The sequence below is a fragment of the Mizuhopecten yessoensis genome, unplaced genomic scaffold (assembly GCF_002113885.1).
Source record: "Mizuhopecten yessoensis strain PY_sf001 unplaced genomic scaffold, ASM211388v2 scaffold716361, whole genome shotgun sequence".
Lineage (NCBI taxonomy): Eukaryota > Metazoa > Mollusca > Bivalvia > Pectinida > Pectinidae > Mizuhopecten > Mizuhopecten yessoensis.
In genome coordinates, this window is record NW_018480078.1 from 1,604,918 (window position 1) to 1,623,165 (window position 18,248).

At 33.1% G+C, this 18,248-nt stretch overlaps 1 protein-coding gene across 1 annotated transcript in view; it reads left to right on the top strand.

Annotated features, from left to right (window-relative positions):
- Positions 1-18,248, top strand: part of LOC110443907 (carbohydrate sulfotransferase 11-like) — a 29,010-nt gene that overhangs the window by 2,597 nt on the left and 8,165 nt on the right. The window contains exon 2 of the mRNA XM_021488366.1: positions 16,057-16,184. Within this exon, the coding sequence (XP_021344041.1) occupies positions 16,088-16,184 (97 nt within the window). The 5' untranslated portion in view covers positions 16,057-16,087. The remainder of the gene's footprint in view (positions 1-16,056; positions 16,185-18,248) is intronic.

Sequence of the window (18,248 nt, forward strand, 5' to 3'; positions counted from 1 at the left end):
AAAATATGATATCAAAATTAGCAATTTATCGTTCTTTAATGAAACCAAATTACCCTCTGTCATGTACACTTTGGACATCATTCCACAGTCCGCTAACTCACGGTATATTTATAATTACATGTCAGGTACATATGTGACCAGAGGCTATCGCATGGTATGCCGTTCTCACGTGCACTCACACATGCATTTTATAGGTATCTTGATATTTTACAAAACATTATTTTCACAGAGTAAGTAGACTTCATTTGTTAACACGATTTAATCGACAGAGCGAAACTCCCTCAACAGCGAAAATCGTAACGACCTCGAGCTTATGAACTCGTGTTGCACATGTGAGGTTGGTACGTCCGCATTCCATGCGTTTCCTATATGACCTTCTTGAGGTCGTTTGGTCTCATGTCACTGTCTTCCCGTGAGTCTGTTTATGTCTATGAATTTGAAAGCTTTATTCCTGAAATACGTGTGATTATACAGTTTCCGGTAAAATCTCGGTATCGGGTGTTAACATATCATCGGCACGCACGTGTACTATTGTTTTCCAGTGGCCTGTTTGTTTATAAATGTAACAATTTCGGGTATAAATCCTGGCGGACCTGCAAATGTGTAGGCAGGCCTTGCAAGGCTTTCTCACGGCTCGCCTGAAAGCAGCATCAGATTACTAGGGCCGACCTTATTTAATAAACGAACAACAGTGGTCCGATCGGTTTGACCGTTTAAACGAAAACGGCAAGGTGTAACTATAATTTGCACTACGATATTGAATGCCCGATACGCAATACGGAAATGACGACACGGTGAACATGCACATTTCGATCAAGATAATTGAGTCCGAGCTGTACTTTTTTCGGAAGTGCGTAACGAAAATGGACGCTGATGACGATGTGTGGAGCCACCTTAAAGGGCTTACACAACTAAATCGTTTACTACATGTTATTGCTAAGCTTTTGATCTAATAGCATTTATATTTGAAATTCAACACCAGTGGCAACTGTCTAGACTCACATATACAACCTGACGAAGGCTTCAAAAGGCATTTTTTGGTGGGTCAAGTGGCATATACGATCGGTACAGGCGTCTGCTTTTGACAATCGGAAGTTCACAAGCCAAACCGGTGAAGTTGGACGGGAACACTCCTTGACTTTTGACCCCAAATCAATCCGCCAGCGCATATTAAAATATACTAAAACTATACGTTTTTCTGAAGTTCAATATCTGTATCTGCATTGCATTAAATGTAAAATATGTCAATAATTACCTATCTAAATTACTCAGAGGCACTGTATTTAACCGGACCAAATCTTAGGTAGGGATTACAATATGAAACACTTGCTGATTGGCTGATTTAGTTGTGCTCGTCTTTAGACAGAAACAAATCCGTGTTTGTGCTATATGTCAAAACAGTAACCTCTAAACAATAACAAAACATGACACGTACACTTTACCCATTTGCTGTAATGCCATTTATATATGAAATGTTTGGTGAACGATATTTTCAATAGAAACTACAAAAGTTTATTTTTCTAATCAGATCTAACGCAGACTACTCATAATCATAACTGGAGGACCCGGAGGAAACCCACGTAGTCGGACATGTAACCCCGAATCGTTTCACGTCCGATCGGGGAACATGATGCGATTTTTTTTCAAATGTATGTTCGCTCATCCTCGCATCCTCGATACTCTACGGATAACGCTCACTTTCGCTCTGTACACCCTGGAACATACCATGCCATTCGAGGATGAGATGAGAAGACAAGTTTAATCATTTGATGTACATAATTAGAATCTCTTTTGGTTGCGTAACGGCAGGGACGTATAATATACTGTCCCTGGTAACGGTAAAATTGACTGACTTTGAAGTCAGGCGCTGCTCTGCTATAATCGCATCACCGATACGCCAGGAGTCAAGGGGAATGGTACATAGGTCAGCCTAGCCAGGGACGTATAGTGAAGGGGATTAGCAACTCCCTCTCTGTCTTACCAATTTTATGACACGTCAATCTAGACTTACCTCCCCCTGATTCCGGAGCAGATAGCGAGCGCCACCTATCTCAATTTTGACAAAGCAAGATGGCGTCGATACCGCTTCGTTAGATGCAGAAATTGGTGTGAAAACAAACCAATCTCGATAAGTGTTCTTACGTCTTTTGTTTATCCCATTGTTATAAGCTGATTGTATTACTTTTAATTGATAAAATCTGTGGTATCATAGTAATTGATGTCTCGTTTTNGATTTGATTTGCATTATTTGGAACGATAGCGATGTCACAGATGAAATTACTCGTCTAATAACGAAGGACACGTGTTGTTAAAAACCGTAAACAACCGGAAATGTTAAACGCAACAAAAAAGTATCGCCTGCATTCGAGGATCAGCTCATTTAAAAAATACTTCTTTTTGAAATTTACAGCGATAGAAAGTTGAATAATTTTTTGATATGTAGTACTAATTTTTATGGCAACAAATAACTTCAAAAAGTCAATATTAGCATTATTTTCACTGGAACGTGCTTTACGAAATTTGTTGTAATAGCCATCAACACAGCCGAAAGGCTAGACATAGTGGCAACGATAGCCCTGTCCCTGGAATAAAAAGAAGACCTACTAATACACAGTCCCAATTAGGGCTAACCGTTATCAAAACACTTCGATCTCGGCGAGATTGTTGACATGACACCGAAAGCAGGTGCGTGCTTAATTTTAACGCTAGTGCGCAAGCGCGGGCTGATCTAGAGGGGCTCTCGATGACTTCGCGGTTCGGTGAACAAACACAAAAGCGACGTGCTATAGAATCTTGACTGGGGCAGAGTTGCCAATCCCCTCTATATACTGTCCCTGGCCTAGCGATCGGTTAAGGTTTGCTGTGGTATATATTGTCCTCGTTTGTTGACGTTGCGATGTAGTTTGTCTGTGTGTTGACTATGTGGTATATTTAGGGGATAGTACGTTGTTTTGAGTGGCTATACTGGCGATTAGAACATGAAATTTGGGTTTGAACTCGAGACCGATAGGTCGAGAGTTTAAACCAAATTTCATGTTCTAATCGCCAGTATAGACACGAAAAACAACGTACTATCCCTATTCTAACACACCTTAACAAATATACCACGCTAATATGTTTAGAAACATTGTATTTCCTTGTTTAAAAGTACTTAGTAAAATACTTTGTGACCTGAACTGGCGACGTGTCATTCTGCAGCGGACTAACCAATCGGAAAGAAGCTTTCAAAAGTCGGTCATTTGGCCCCGCCCATACTGGCGAGCGCTCGATCTGTATGTTGACGAGGCGGAATATTTGGATTGTTCGTGAACGTCCTGTTACCAAAGTTTATACGACACATTTGGATTAATATTGACCAAGTTCTTAAATTTCCATGTCAGTATGCATACCAATCTGTGCTTATCGACAAAATCGGTGATTATTTGTATAGATTTGTGAAGAGTTTTGTGTAATGCATACGACACATGTGAAATGTTTCATTTGATTTCGGATCTAAAAAGATGCCTTCACACGGATGGAACGAAAGTTTCAGTAATAAATGGAGGTAAGAACAAGGAATGTGTACTTTTTACTTTTGAATTCGTTCAACAAATTATACATTTCATCGGTCGTTTCTGTTCTGTTGCCCACTAGCCTTATCGGCGGAATTTCGCTAAGAGGCGAGCTTGACGCCATATTGTTTTGGTTAGAAACGGGGCGTGGCTTAAGTGCGATGGGGGGAGCTTATCACGATTGATCATGATTCTATCGAAGATTAGAACATGGTCCGTATCCAATCAAAACACGCGTTGCAAACGAATCGTGTTAGAATTTGTCCTAATGTGTGTTCGGTGTGGTAGGTGTTTTTCTTTGGTAAACATCAGTGTTTCCGACCACTCGACACCTGTCATGGGTATTCATTGAAAAAAAGAGTCAAAAATTTGCAGTTTATCGTATTTATGGCGGGGTGATTAAGACGGAAAACTTTTCATGAGATGACAATTGTCAACGAGATAAAAACCATGTAATGACAAGGTGGAAAGAGATCAGAAGCAGCGAGGATAAAGAAATGTTGTGAATTAAACATTTTACGATAAAAAATGTGTTAAAATGTCAATTTTCAATTTCTTATCCATGATGTAAGCTAGGCTCAATCTCGCTTACCATCAGCTGACATCTCGGTAATCCATATATAAAAGCTCAGCACAGAAACACAAAGCTCATCATATAAAGAAAAATATCAGGACAATATAAAAGGTTCAGAAAAAAGCACGGCATATCAAGATAAATGCACGTTATGTCAATGATAAAAGTACAGCATTATAGATTAAGGCACCTCATCTGAAGGTAAAAACTCAATATTTGCTGTAAAGATAAAAACATAGCATAGAGAAAAAATGCACGGCTGATAAAGATAGAAGCACGGCATATAAAGAAAAAGTATGGCTGATAAAGAAAGATAGAAGCACGCCATATAAAGAAAAAGTATGGCTGATAAAAAATAAAAACACGGCCTATTAAGATAGAAGAACGGCTGATAAAGACAGCACTATCTTACACACAGGGAAATGAGAGAATACTAGAATCTTATATGGGTCTGTTCCGTGGACAGGAATATCTCAACCCGAGTGTAAGAGTTTGGCTGGTCAGCACGAGGCTTGCCGAGTGCTGGCCAGCCAAACTCTTACACGAGGGTTGAGATATCCCTGTCTATGGAACAGACCCATGTTTGATTATTTTTCTCACATACATACAAATAAACACATTCCAGTCGAAATAAACATCGATCTTATTCTTCCGGTAAACCCCAAAGCCCTAGGGTTGAGATGGATGATTCCCCATTCACAACAACTGTATGACATCACGGAAACAATAAAATGACGTCACGTCGACAATCCATTATTATGACGTCATAGCGCGGGGAGTCATCCGTCTTCACCTAGGGCTTTGGGGTTTGCCGGAAGAATAAGATCGACGTTTATTCCGACTGGAATTTGTTTATTTGTATGTATGTGAGAAAAATAATCAAACAATGGTCTGTTCCATAGACAGGGATATATCAACCCTCCTATAAGAGTTTGGCTGGCCAGCACTCGGCAAGCCTCGTGCTGACAAGCCAAACTCTTACACTCAGGTCGAGATATTTCTGTCCACGGAACAGACCCATGTAAGATTGTATTAATCTTGTCCCTAGCAATAATGGGATCACCCTGTGAAATGTGTGAAGAAAAAATCACTGCATATAGATAAAAACGCGGCAACATGTAAAGAAAACTAACATGGCCTATATAGACGAATATTCTTCAAATAAAGACAGAATTCAACAAGACAACTTCAAGGAGGTTCCTTAGTTTCATGTCGAGTGGATATACACGTAAAATATAGCTATCGTCCGTATGTATGATGTACATGTTAGTAAAGGATCGATCCAAAATGTCTGGACATAAAATCCCGATCATGGTTGCATAACAGATTGTATCTTTACTCAGCAATATTGATAATTTCAAATAGAATTCCCAGCACCGCTTGTTTCAAAAACACCATTATCGTGGTAATGTGTGTTTTAAACACCCGCTATGAACATACCAGGGAGTGATCATCTAAATCTAAGTCACTAGCTACATGTATATAGATGGTCCGTCTGTAACAGTCTCCAGAAGACACGCCTACGTTTCGATTTTTAGAATAGATTGCTCGAGCGCCGAAAACTACTTCTTTTTATTGATACCGAAGATATATAGTAAATAAATTAATTTGCGTTTACTTTTCAAACTTCTTGCTCAAGAAAAGTTTATGGAGTTCGAAGACAGGTATAAATATATCCTTGTTTGTTCCGAATATCTAAATAATACCGCGGAACTTTTCAATTTCGCGGCTAAAAGTGATAAATCGCAGATTAATAATGTTCAGAAAAACACCCCCGGGACAAAATATACGCAATTGACTAGCCTGCGACGTCGGTAGTTTAAACCAGTTTAACGGTCGACCGGATCTGGTTTTAGAATTCGCTATACAATCTTACACTTCAGACGGAAGGACATTATCGCTACATGCAGTATACAAATCTAAAACGTGTAAATAAAACCATTTTTAAAACATGAATAATATATGCAACATTCCTTCTTGTTGTTGTTAGGACCTTGCACACGGCTATAATTACTAGAAGACCTCGAGTTATACCATGTTAGTCACATCTCAGGATCGCCAAACATATTATCGATGTAATACACCTTTATACTGTATAAATAACACATGTGAAGAAGGCTATCGTTTGCTAATTTATCTTAAATATGTCAATTTAACACCGTTAATAGCCATAAATGCTTCTAAATAAAAAATATGCATGCTGTATAAAATAATTCCGTATGTATGATATAAAGTTTTACAGAACAGATTGGTTGTTGAATGTATGTGCTGGGAAAATTGGTATAATACAGTATACTGTTTTTGATTTCAAACTATTTAAGGATTTATACTCGGAACAATAAACTATTTCACTGGTTTTAACAATAAATCATCTGAAATGTCGAAAACTAAAGAACATGTTTAGGTGACGTCATACTCAAAGTACTACATGTTCATTAAAATACAATGTTCAATTGGTCAAAAATAGACAATTGATCATCTGCAAATGTTTAACAGAAAATATCGTACAGAAATATCTATACTTCTTTGCTCTTTACAGAATTAGATTGTATTATATACCCTGTACAGTGTTATTTACTATATACTCTGTACAGTGTTATTTATTGTATACGTACAGTGTTATTTATTGTATACCCTCTACAGTGTTATTTATTGTATACTCTGCACAGTGTTATTTATTGTTAACCCTGTACAGTGTTATTGGTATATAATAAATAACACTGTATCGAGTATATAATAAATAACACTGTACAGAATATATGATAAATAACACTGTACAGGGTATTGATAAATAACACTGTACAGAGTATATATTATATACCCTGTACAGTGTTATCTATTACCTAATCTGTACAGTGTTATTTATTATATGCCCAGTACAGTGTTATTTATTATATTCTTTGTACAGTGTTATTTATTATATTATATACCCTGTACAGTGTTATCTATTACCTAATCTGTACAGTGTTATTTATTATATCCCCTGTACAGTGTTATTTATTGTAGACTCTGTACAGTGTTGTTTATTGTATACTCTGTATGTACAGTGTTATTTATTGTATACCCTCTACAGTGTTATTTATTGTATACTCTGTACAATAAATAACACTGTACAGAGGATACAATAAATAACACTGTACAGTGTATATAATAAATACCACTGTACAGAGTATACAATAAAGTATATAATAAAAAACACTGTACAGAGTATATAATAAATAAGACTGTACATAGTATATAATAAATAACACTGTACAAGGTATCAAATAAATAACACTGTACAGAGTATACTGTACAGGGTATATAATAAATAGCGCTGTACAGGGTATATAATAAATAGCACTGTACAGGGGATATAATAAATAACACTGTACAGGGGATATAATAAATAACACTATACGAAGTATACAATAAATAACACTGTAGAGGGTATACAATAAATAACACTGTACAGGTTATATAATAAATAACACTGTACAGGGGATATAATAAATAACACTGTACAGTGTTATTTATTATATCCCCTGTACAGTGCTATTTATTATATACCCTGTACAGCGCTATTTATTATATACCCTGTACAGCGCTATTTATTATATACCCTGTACAGTATACTCTGTACAGTGTTATTTATATTTATTATATACTCTGTACAGTGTTATTTCTTGTATACTCTGTACAGTGTTATTTACCATATACTCTGTACAGTGTTAGTTATTATATACTCTATACAGTGTTATTTATTGTATACTTCGTATAGTGTTATTTATTATATACTCTGTTCAGTGTTATTTATTATATACCCTGTACAGCGCTATTTATTATATACCCTGTACAGTATACTCTGTACAGTGTTATTTACTATATACCCTGTACAGTGTTATTTACTATATACTCTGTACAGTGTTATTTATTATCCCCCCTATACAGTGTTATTTATTATATACCCTGTTCAGTGTTATTTATTATATACCCTGTTCAGTGTTATTTATTATATACTCTTATTGTATACTCTGTACAGTGTTGTTTATTGTATACTCTGTATGTACAGTGTTATTTATTGTATACGTACAGTGTTATTTATTGTATACCCTGTACAGTATTATATACCCTGTACAGTGTTTTATTTATTGTATACTCTGTACAGCGTTATTTATTATATACCCTGTACAGCGCTATTTATTATATACCCTGTACAGCGCTATTTATTATATACCCTGTACAGCGCTATTTATTATATACCCTGTACAGCGCTATTTATTATATACCCTGTACAGCGCTATTTATTATATACCCTGTACAGCGCTATTTATTATATACCCTGTACAGTATACTCTGTACAGTGTTATTTAGTGTATACTCTGTACAGTGTTATTTAGTGTATACTCTGTACAGTGTTATTTAGTGTATACTCTGTACAGTGTTATTTATATTTATTATATACTCTGTACAGTGTTATTTATTGTATACTCTGTACAGTGTTATTTATTGTTAACCCTGTACAGTGTTATTTATTGTATACTCTGTACAGTGTTATTTATTGTATACTCTGTACAGTGTTATTTATTATATACCCTGTACAGTGTTATTTATTATATACTCTGTACAGTGTTATTTATTGTATACTCTGTACAGTGTTATTTATTATATACCCTGTACAGTGTTATTTATTATATACCCTGTACAGTGTTATTTATTGTATACTCTGTACAGTGTTATTTATTTTATACCTTGTACAGTGTTATTTATTATATACTCTGTACAGTGTTATTTATTGTATACTCTGTACAGTGTTATTTATTTTATACCTTGTATTGTGTTATTTATTATATACTCTGTACAGTGTTTTTTATTGTATACTCTGTAAAGTCTTATTTATTATATACTCTGTACAGTGTTATTTATTATATACCCTGTACAGCGTTATTTATTATATACCCTGTGCAGTGTTATTTATTATATACTCTGCACAGGGTATATAATAAATAACACTGTATATAATAAATAACACTGTACAGAGTATATAATAAATAACAATATACAGAGAATATAATAAATAACACTGTACAGGGTATATAATAAATAACCCTGTACAGGGTATATAATAAATAACACTGTATAGAGTATATAATAAATAACACTGTACAGAGTATACAATAAATAACACTGTACAGTGTTATTTATTATATACCCTGTACAGTGTTATTTATTATATACCCTGTGCAGTGTTATTTATTATATACTCTGTACAGTGTTTTTTATTGTATACTCTGTACAGTCTTATTTATTATATACTCTGTACAGTGTTTTTTATTATATACTCTGTACAGTGTTATTTATCATATACTCTGTACAGTGTTATTTATTGTATACTCTGTACAGTGTTATTTATTGTATACTCTGTAGAGTGTTATTTATTATATTCTCTGTACAGTGTTATTTATTATATACCATGTACATTGTTATTTATCATATACTCTGTACAGTGTTATTTATCATATACTCTGTACAGTGTTATTTATTATATACTCTATACAGTGTTATTTATTATATACCCTGTACAGTGTTATTTATTATATACTCTGTACAGTGTTATTTATTATATACTCTGTACAGTGTTATTTATTATATACTCTGTACAGTGTTATCTATTATATAATCTGTACAGTGTTATTTATTATATACTCTGTACAGTGTTATTTATTATATACCCTGTACAGTGTTATTTATTATATACTCTGTACAGTGTTTTTTATTATATACTCTGTACAGTGTTATTTCTTGTATACTCTGTACAGTGTTATTTATCATATACTCTGTACAGTGTTATTTATTATATACTCTGTACAGTGTAATTTATTATATACCCTGTACTGTGTTATTTATTATATACTCTGTACATTGTTATTTATTATATACTATGTACAGTGTTATTTATTATATACTCTGTATAGTGTTATTTATTATATACTCTGTACAGTGTTATTTATTGTATACTCTGTAAAGTGTTATTTATTATATACCCTGTACAGTGTTATTTATTATATTCTCTGTATATTGTTATTTATTATATACTCTGTACAGTGTTATTTATTATATACCCTGTACAGTGTTATTTATTGTATACTCTGTAAAGTGTTATTTATTATATGCCCTGTACAGTGTTATTTATTGTATACTCTGTACAGAGTTGTTTATTGTATACTCTGTATGTACAGTGTTATTTATTGTATACCCTCTACAGTGTTATTTATTATATACTCTGTACAGTGTTATTTATTAAATACCTTGTACAGTGTTATTTATTATATACCCTGTATAGTGTTATTTATTGTATACTCTGTACAGTGTTATTTATTATATACTCTGTACAGTGTTATTTCACACCCTATCATGGGGCCATATTATACTAAATGCATGGTTGTATTTTTAACTCGTTAATTTCAGGATTATTTTATGAACTACGCTGAGGTATTTTTCACAGAAGTGATATATTTTTAGGCCTTTTGCGTTGAGGAAATTTTAACATTTGAAAATTTAAACACGACAGGGAAAATGTCTTCTGACAATATCAAATATAACCGTGCCCTAGTTCATAGTGTAATTAGATAAAAGAAAGTAAAGAATTTGGTTGTCCTTCTGCAAGATTTACTATATGAACCATCACACGATACAAACATTTGACCATTTAAAGCGTTTAAAATGCTGAATATTCAATTACAGTAGTATATCATGACCCTTGTACAACTTCCGTTCTGGAATCTAAATGGCCGGCGTGTTGTTGCCGCCGACCCTACAGTTATTGGTTCAATAGCTTATACTTTTATGTATACGCTTATATGTAATGGGAAAGCTATACTCTACAAAAACGACTATTGGAACTGTAGGATATTTTGTTAGCTTTCCGTTACACACAATTGACATTGTACACTATACATTTAAATCCCATACAATGTCGTGGTCACAATTGCTGTTTTCCTATAGGATTACCCGTTTAAACCATCCTATTCATTCGCTCAAGTTGGAGTGGACACTTTAAATGACCATAACCTTACTTTACATGCATGGTTTTAAATCTTTTAGTCACGGTGGAATTCACCAAATAATTACTTCAAAAATTACGTCCGTGAACATTAAAACTATCAAGGCCACTTGTTTATAGTAAGATTAATGTTGCATGGCAAATTATTTTGTCAAAAGCCAAATGAAATAGACTTAATGCTGCGTTCCATGGTCACACACATACAGTGTATCATGTGACCCTGTACTTATGTAGTAAATTATTTTTGTATATCTGAAATACCAATAGTACGTCATGGTGCCATTTATAACTCAAACAATATCTTATCTGGACAGTGTATTGCTTTCTTACAATGACACAAAGCATACATGCCAATATCAAAGGAATATTCGGAAACAAGTGGGGCATTTACGAAAAAAATACACGAGCTTTGATATTAAACAATTAATATAATAATATATAAATAAATGATATAGTAGTATCTGAGACAATTGTTTCTTCTACACACTTTTAATTATGTTCCTTTGTATTTATGTATTACAAGTTTAAGAAGAGATATATTAAGAATCCCTGGGAGTATTGGAAACTTTTTTCCCGACTTTTTTCCTGGCGGGACTTTAGTTTTGAAACATGGTGGGGTTAGACCCGGATTCGAACCCTTATGTTCAGTCTGCTAACCTATCGCTCTAACCGATTAAGCTACCTGGTAGACTGAAGTGTCCGGGCCGATTGGTCTACAGTTATATCCAAACGGAGGTTTAGTGGAGGTTATACTACTGCATATGAGAAAAACTTTAACAAAAAAAGATCTTTGCGGCGATAAAGTTTTCTTGTATGTAGTTTCAGTTCTAAAACAATCTGTGACCCTATGAAACTGTAAAATCAAATGAACAGACAAAAGTGCATAAAAGCTATTATAATTCCAACAAAACAATAACACATCGCCACCAAAACCTGGCACGACCTAAAATGACCATAGCTGTTAATAGAACGTAAAACACAAACCAACCAACCAACAAACAAATTGACAGGGTTTATTGACAGTGTGTTTACAGCATTGCTAACTCTAAGCATTCAAGATGCGCTGCTTTTTTGGTGTAAATGTGAAATAAGTTTATATCAAATATGTAGAGAAATAGCGTATAATTATGTGATGGTTTTGTTGATTTTTTGAAGTAAGAGATATTGTTTAGTTAATAATAAGAGGTGTAGACATACGAAGTGTGTAGTTTAGTGCCATTATAGATGTACATTTGTACGTAGCAAATGGTTCAATCATCATAGTTGGTATTGAATTTGAATTTAACTTCGCATTTTGCAGAAATTGACGAAATAAACCACCAAAACGGTCGTAAATTGTTTTTTTCGAAAAAAGGACTTTTCCATGATCGTTGTTACAGGTCTGAACTAACTACACAACTTATGACATTGCTTCAAAATATGAATGTATATTTAAGAAATTAGCAGCTGCCAAAAACACGCTTTGTCTGATTCATCTGGAGGAAAACGTTTTCAAATCGTTCAAAATGAGGTAACTTGTAACTTTCATGTATAATACATTCTATCTATAAAGCTTTATTTTATCGGCTGGAATGCCTAAACAAAGTCTTTTTCCACTGTGCATTTTTACAGAATAAATGTAGTATTGTTCATTTATATGGTTACCATTTTCGTCAGTTTAATCGGAAACCGTTCGGAAATTTACGTCACAAAATTGATTTTGACAATATTACTTGATTGATCCCCGAAAACCAAAGAACATTTTCGATTTTTTTTTTTTTTTTTTTTTTTTTTTTTTTTTTTTTTTTTTTTTTTNTCATACACATGAGGAACCGTCTGAGGATGGAATACAACAGTTACGGTCCTTTACATTATTACACTCTTGATTAAGCATACATTTTCAAGTTTTATCAGGATTAATATTCTTTGCAACTCTGTTCTGCAAGAAGGATTTGAATTAAAATATATGAATCTTACCTTTTTTGTTGCAAAATAACCAGTTTATCATTAATTTAAAATTTGGTTCACAAACCTAACTTGCATAACATATGCCTAGAAAGATAAATATACAAGAAAATGACTGGAATTAATTGAAACGGGGTTTGGGTGATAGTTTGGTTAAAAAGTAGAAATTTATCCAGAAAAGAGGGACAGGAATAAGAGAGACAAAAGAACAAGAAGAGAGGAAGAGAGATTCCCGACGAAAGCAATAATTATTCATGAAAGGGTGCTTATTGTAAATATATCAGCAAATGAAAAAAAAGGAAGAAATACAAAACTTGCTAAAAGAGGAGAGTAAAAAAATAGATTGGTATATGTATGTATCTATATATATATATATATCTAATTATCTAAAAACTATATGAAAGGTGCTGAAATCTTTGATAAAAGATGCTTCCCTGTCATATTTTTTTGCTATGTATCTTTCGATAGAGTATGCTGTTTTTAATTTACTGATTAGAGTAGGTAGGTAAAGCTCTTTGCAACAACACTTTTGACAATATATGTAGTGTTTCATATTAAGAATTATGACATTTTCTGCCCTGTTATTCTGATTTTGATTTTGTGTTATTTTCCCAAAAATAAAATCTTTTTTACATATATTAAAAGTCACATTACAAGTAGTTTGGATCCAAATTTGGAAAGCAAGAATAAAATTTTGGACTGTATTACATTCCCATAGTACATGCTGAATAGTTTCTTTTTCTATGAAGCAAAAATTACACATATCAGACTGAACCAAATTAATCTTTTTCAAAAAGGAGTTTGTAACTAAAATGTGATGATTAATTCTAAATTGCAGCCATTGTAATTTCGAATTTGTATTAGTGTCAAAAGGTAGTTTGTATATTTTCTTCCAATCCTCACTTGGTATATTTCCAAATACATTATTCCACTTTATTTGACCTGTGGGCACTACACTATTTTTGTTCAGCACATTATACATATCCTTTGTACTTTTTTTATGTTTGATAATTATATTAATATACAGTGGTATCAATGGTAGTGTAAGTTTTTTTTCAAAAGTCCAGCCTAATTTTCTTATTGCAAAAATGAGACCATTATAATCAATAAAGTTAGTATTTAAATTAAAAATATCATTAAATTCATTATGTTGAAGGAAACTGCCATCTTCCTTAATTAGATCATTTATGAAAAACACACCTTTATCAAACCATCGCTTATAATATACAGTATTATTGCCTATTTTGATTAAGTCATTATACCAAATAGGTAAAGATAATACTTGATCTGACTGAGATATATCAATGTTTCCCCTTAATGTATTCCATGCATGAAGAACATCAATCCAAAATTTGTTATGAAGTATATTTTTGATAACATAATCAATATATTTATTTCCTAAAGTTAACATTTTTTTCTTGTTTATTTTTTCAAACAGTATGGTTTGCCAATTTGACGTCTTAATACAAATATTTCTTATCCATGTTGATTTTAGAGCCATTTCAAAATGTTTGATATTAATCATTTTCAAACCACCTTCTTCATACTGTTTGACCATGACATCTCCTTTTACTTTAGCTATTGGACTTCCCCAAAGGTATTCATAAAACAACTTTTGAATTTCTATCATAATATTTTGGTTAGGAGAAGGTAGTCCTATGAATAAATGTGTTAGTATTGGTAAAAGTAGAGATTTTATTACAGTAATCCTGCCTATTGGAGTTATATATCGTCTATTCCACTGTTTAATTAATGATTTTAATTTCGTAATTTTTTCTTTGAAATTGAGTTGAACTATTTTAGTAAGGTCCACATCAAAGTGAATACCTAACAGATTAAAATGTGTTGAACCCCATGATAGAGCAAGATTATTGACTAATTTTTCTGTACTATACTTTTTACTCCCTATCCATATTACTTGTGTTTTTGTGTAATTTAATTTAAGTCCCGATATTTCCCAGAAATAATTAAGCTCTTTTATAGCATGTCTAAGTGATATTGCAGTGCCATCTAGAATAAGAGAAGTGTCGTCAGCGAATTGTGATATCAGATGTTCTGTAGTGTTGATTTTGATGCCTGTTATATGTTTATTTATTCTTAATTTTATTGCTAATATTTCTGCACAGAGAAGGAAGATATATGGTGATAACGGGTCTCCTTGTCGGCAACCTCTTCCTAATTTTATGGGTTTAGATAGGTTTCCACCTTGGTTCACTAAAGAAGAAATATTATTTGTAAATGTTTTTATCCACTGCTTAATTGACTCACCAAAATTAAAAAATTCTAAAACTTGATTTATAAATGACCATGATACAGAATCAAAAGCCTTTTCGAAGTCAATTAAAAGTAACATGCCTGGTAGGTCTTGTTCCTCTGTATAATCCATTACATCATATTCGAACATTTTCGATTTGAAAACATCAACCTGAAATAGATCTTGTTGTTTTTGGTTTTTATAGTAGTTTTGGTTGGTAAGTTTACATACAGGCTTTATGAATACAGTGTACATACAATTTTACTCTTACAAATGTTTACAGAAGCCTTACGTGACATTGTCTTTGAAAAACGTAGTAGCTTAACTATAAAACAACACTCAATAGCATGTTCACGTTTAAGAAAGCCGTGGCTTTTAACATTTAAGTAGCAATGAGCACGTCAACTCAGACGGACTATTGACACCCGATGGACTTACAATGTACGTCACTTTATTAACAAAATATTGATATTCTAGATTAATACATCCCTTTGATGAAACAGAATATGACGAAAAGAGGATATACACACAATTCACAATCCAAATAATATATTGGACATTTACACACAATTTACAATCCAAATAATATATTGGACATACATCAATATCATATGTCACCATATCTCAATGACATAGCGTGTTTTGCCCACTTTTAGCCACTAATTGTAGTCATATCACATCTGTATTTCAGTTGTACCACAGCCGTCCTTTTAACTGCTAAAATGAGACCAAAAAAACTGACCGTTCTGGTGCTATTGGTTTCGTTCTTCGTCTTGGTGGCAATATTCATAAAACCGGGGAATACACCGACACAGCAAGGTATGTATTGACAAAACTGAATATGAATAGGTTTGACACTGCAGTTATGTCTACTGAATCTACAGCGAATGTATTGGCACCTACGAAAATATCTTAAATTTGTAGCGTTTGCATATGAACGAAAATAATTAAATTGATGTTGACCAAGAATTAATTTTTGATGTTAGATTTCTTTTATAAGTTGTTTGGTAAAATGCATATGATAGCGAGTTATTTACATTCTAAAAATAATTACCAAATCATACTAATTATTGTACAGCAATACAGTTTTAAGTTTTAATATCTCGGGATTGCCGACAAACTTCGATGGGTTTCAAACTATATCACACATACATCTTCTTTGAAATGCATTCTGTAACTTTATATTTTTTTCCGTAGTTTATATAACATGATGCAATGTGAAAAATCTCAAAGTGTGTGAGATATGGGAAACAGGCTTTTAATCAAATTTAAGACTGCCATTGACGTTCACAATAATTAAGCTCCGATATTATTGAATTTCTTGCTGACAGTGAATACGAGAGAAATACTTTTAGACATTGACGAATGTTTATCCGATCGATACCATAACAGATTGCATAGATGATTGGATAAAACAGATAAAAGTAATAAAGTTCACATGTGTATGCAAGGACTTTGAATTAAGTTTCAACAAGCCCCCTAAAAGATGTAATAGTCACCCTAAATTTCAACCCCCTGGCAAGTCATATTTATATACCCTTATCAAAAATCGGAAGATATAGATGTAATTTGAATTTTTAATATGACTGGTGCTTATTCCCAACCCTGATTGGACGAGCGACATCATGTGACGAGTCTGTAAATATGTTACAGACCTCTTTCTATGAATAGAAAAGTGTTACAAACCTCGACCTATAAATAGAAAAGTGTTACAGACCGCTACTAAAACTAGGCATAGATAATTTCCCAGCAAGTCTGTGATTTTGTTACCAATCACACTACTGAGTTCAACTACAAATGAATTATCTCATCGAATTCTGAACTATGTGAATATTGATAATGTCGATTGTGAAAATAATGTTTACTTGAATTAAAATATCACATGAATTGAATTTAAAATTAAATTTGTGTGTATGTTATTTTGTATTTGAAGTGCTTTACTCTGTGATTCCAAAATGGTCCGTGTCATCCGTGTGTTTATAACTTGAAAAAATATCAATCTCATTTTAAAATGTCATATAATAAAACAATTGTGGACTTCAGTTTCGGTTTCTCCCTGATTTACGGACCTGGTCTGAACAATATTCACCGAGGCCGAAGGCCGAGGTGAATATTGTTCAGACCAGGTCCGTAAATCAGGGATAGACCTAACCTGAAGTCCATAATTGTATAATATTGAACTTGTACATAAGCTATTAAAAAGGTACATAACTAGGTTAACGGAGTCACAATACGGCATTAAGGCTGATGTAGTGATAGGTTTATAACATGTCAATCTCTTAAGCGACCCAAACGAATGTGACGAAATGACATGTTATTTGAAGATCATTTTTTATACCTCGGTCATGCGTGGCTTTATTTCTCTTTCACTATGTGTGGAGAGGTATACCGGCCTCACAAGAAGATTATTGTTACTATTGAAAAGTACAAAAATCATAATTAAACGTCCCCGTAACATATTTTACCGGTATATATGTGTAAAACCATAGACCTTTGACCATACACACCACTTAAACTTCATAGAAAACGTCGTTTCTTAACATTGCATGTTTTTGTAAAAGAGCTAGACTTGTTATAAACATTGTTGTAGTTTTCAGCTTCAATGTTTATAACATGCATATAATCATAGAATGTTATCAAATGGCACATCATCTAAAGTTCGTTTACTGATCAAGGTTACTTAACATTTGTTTTCCTTTTTATTAATTTCTAAAATGTATTACCAGTGGATTTTACTATGATTTTAGTGGTTTCGCATGGCAACATCTATCTTTATTTGAGGTCGGAATTCTCTCAACAGCTAGTAGAAGAGAAATAAAGCTCCACATGACCTAGGTATATAAATAAACTTTAAATTATGGGTCATTTCTCAGCACTCAGTTG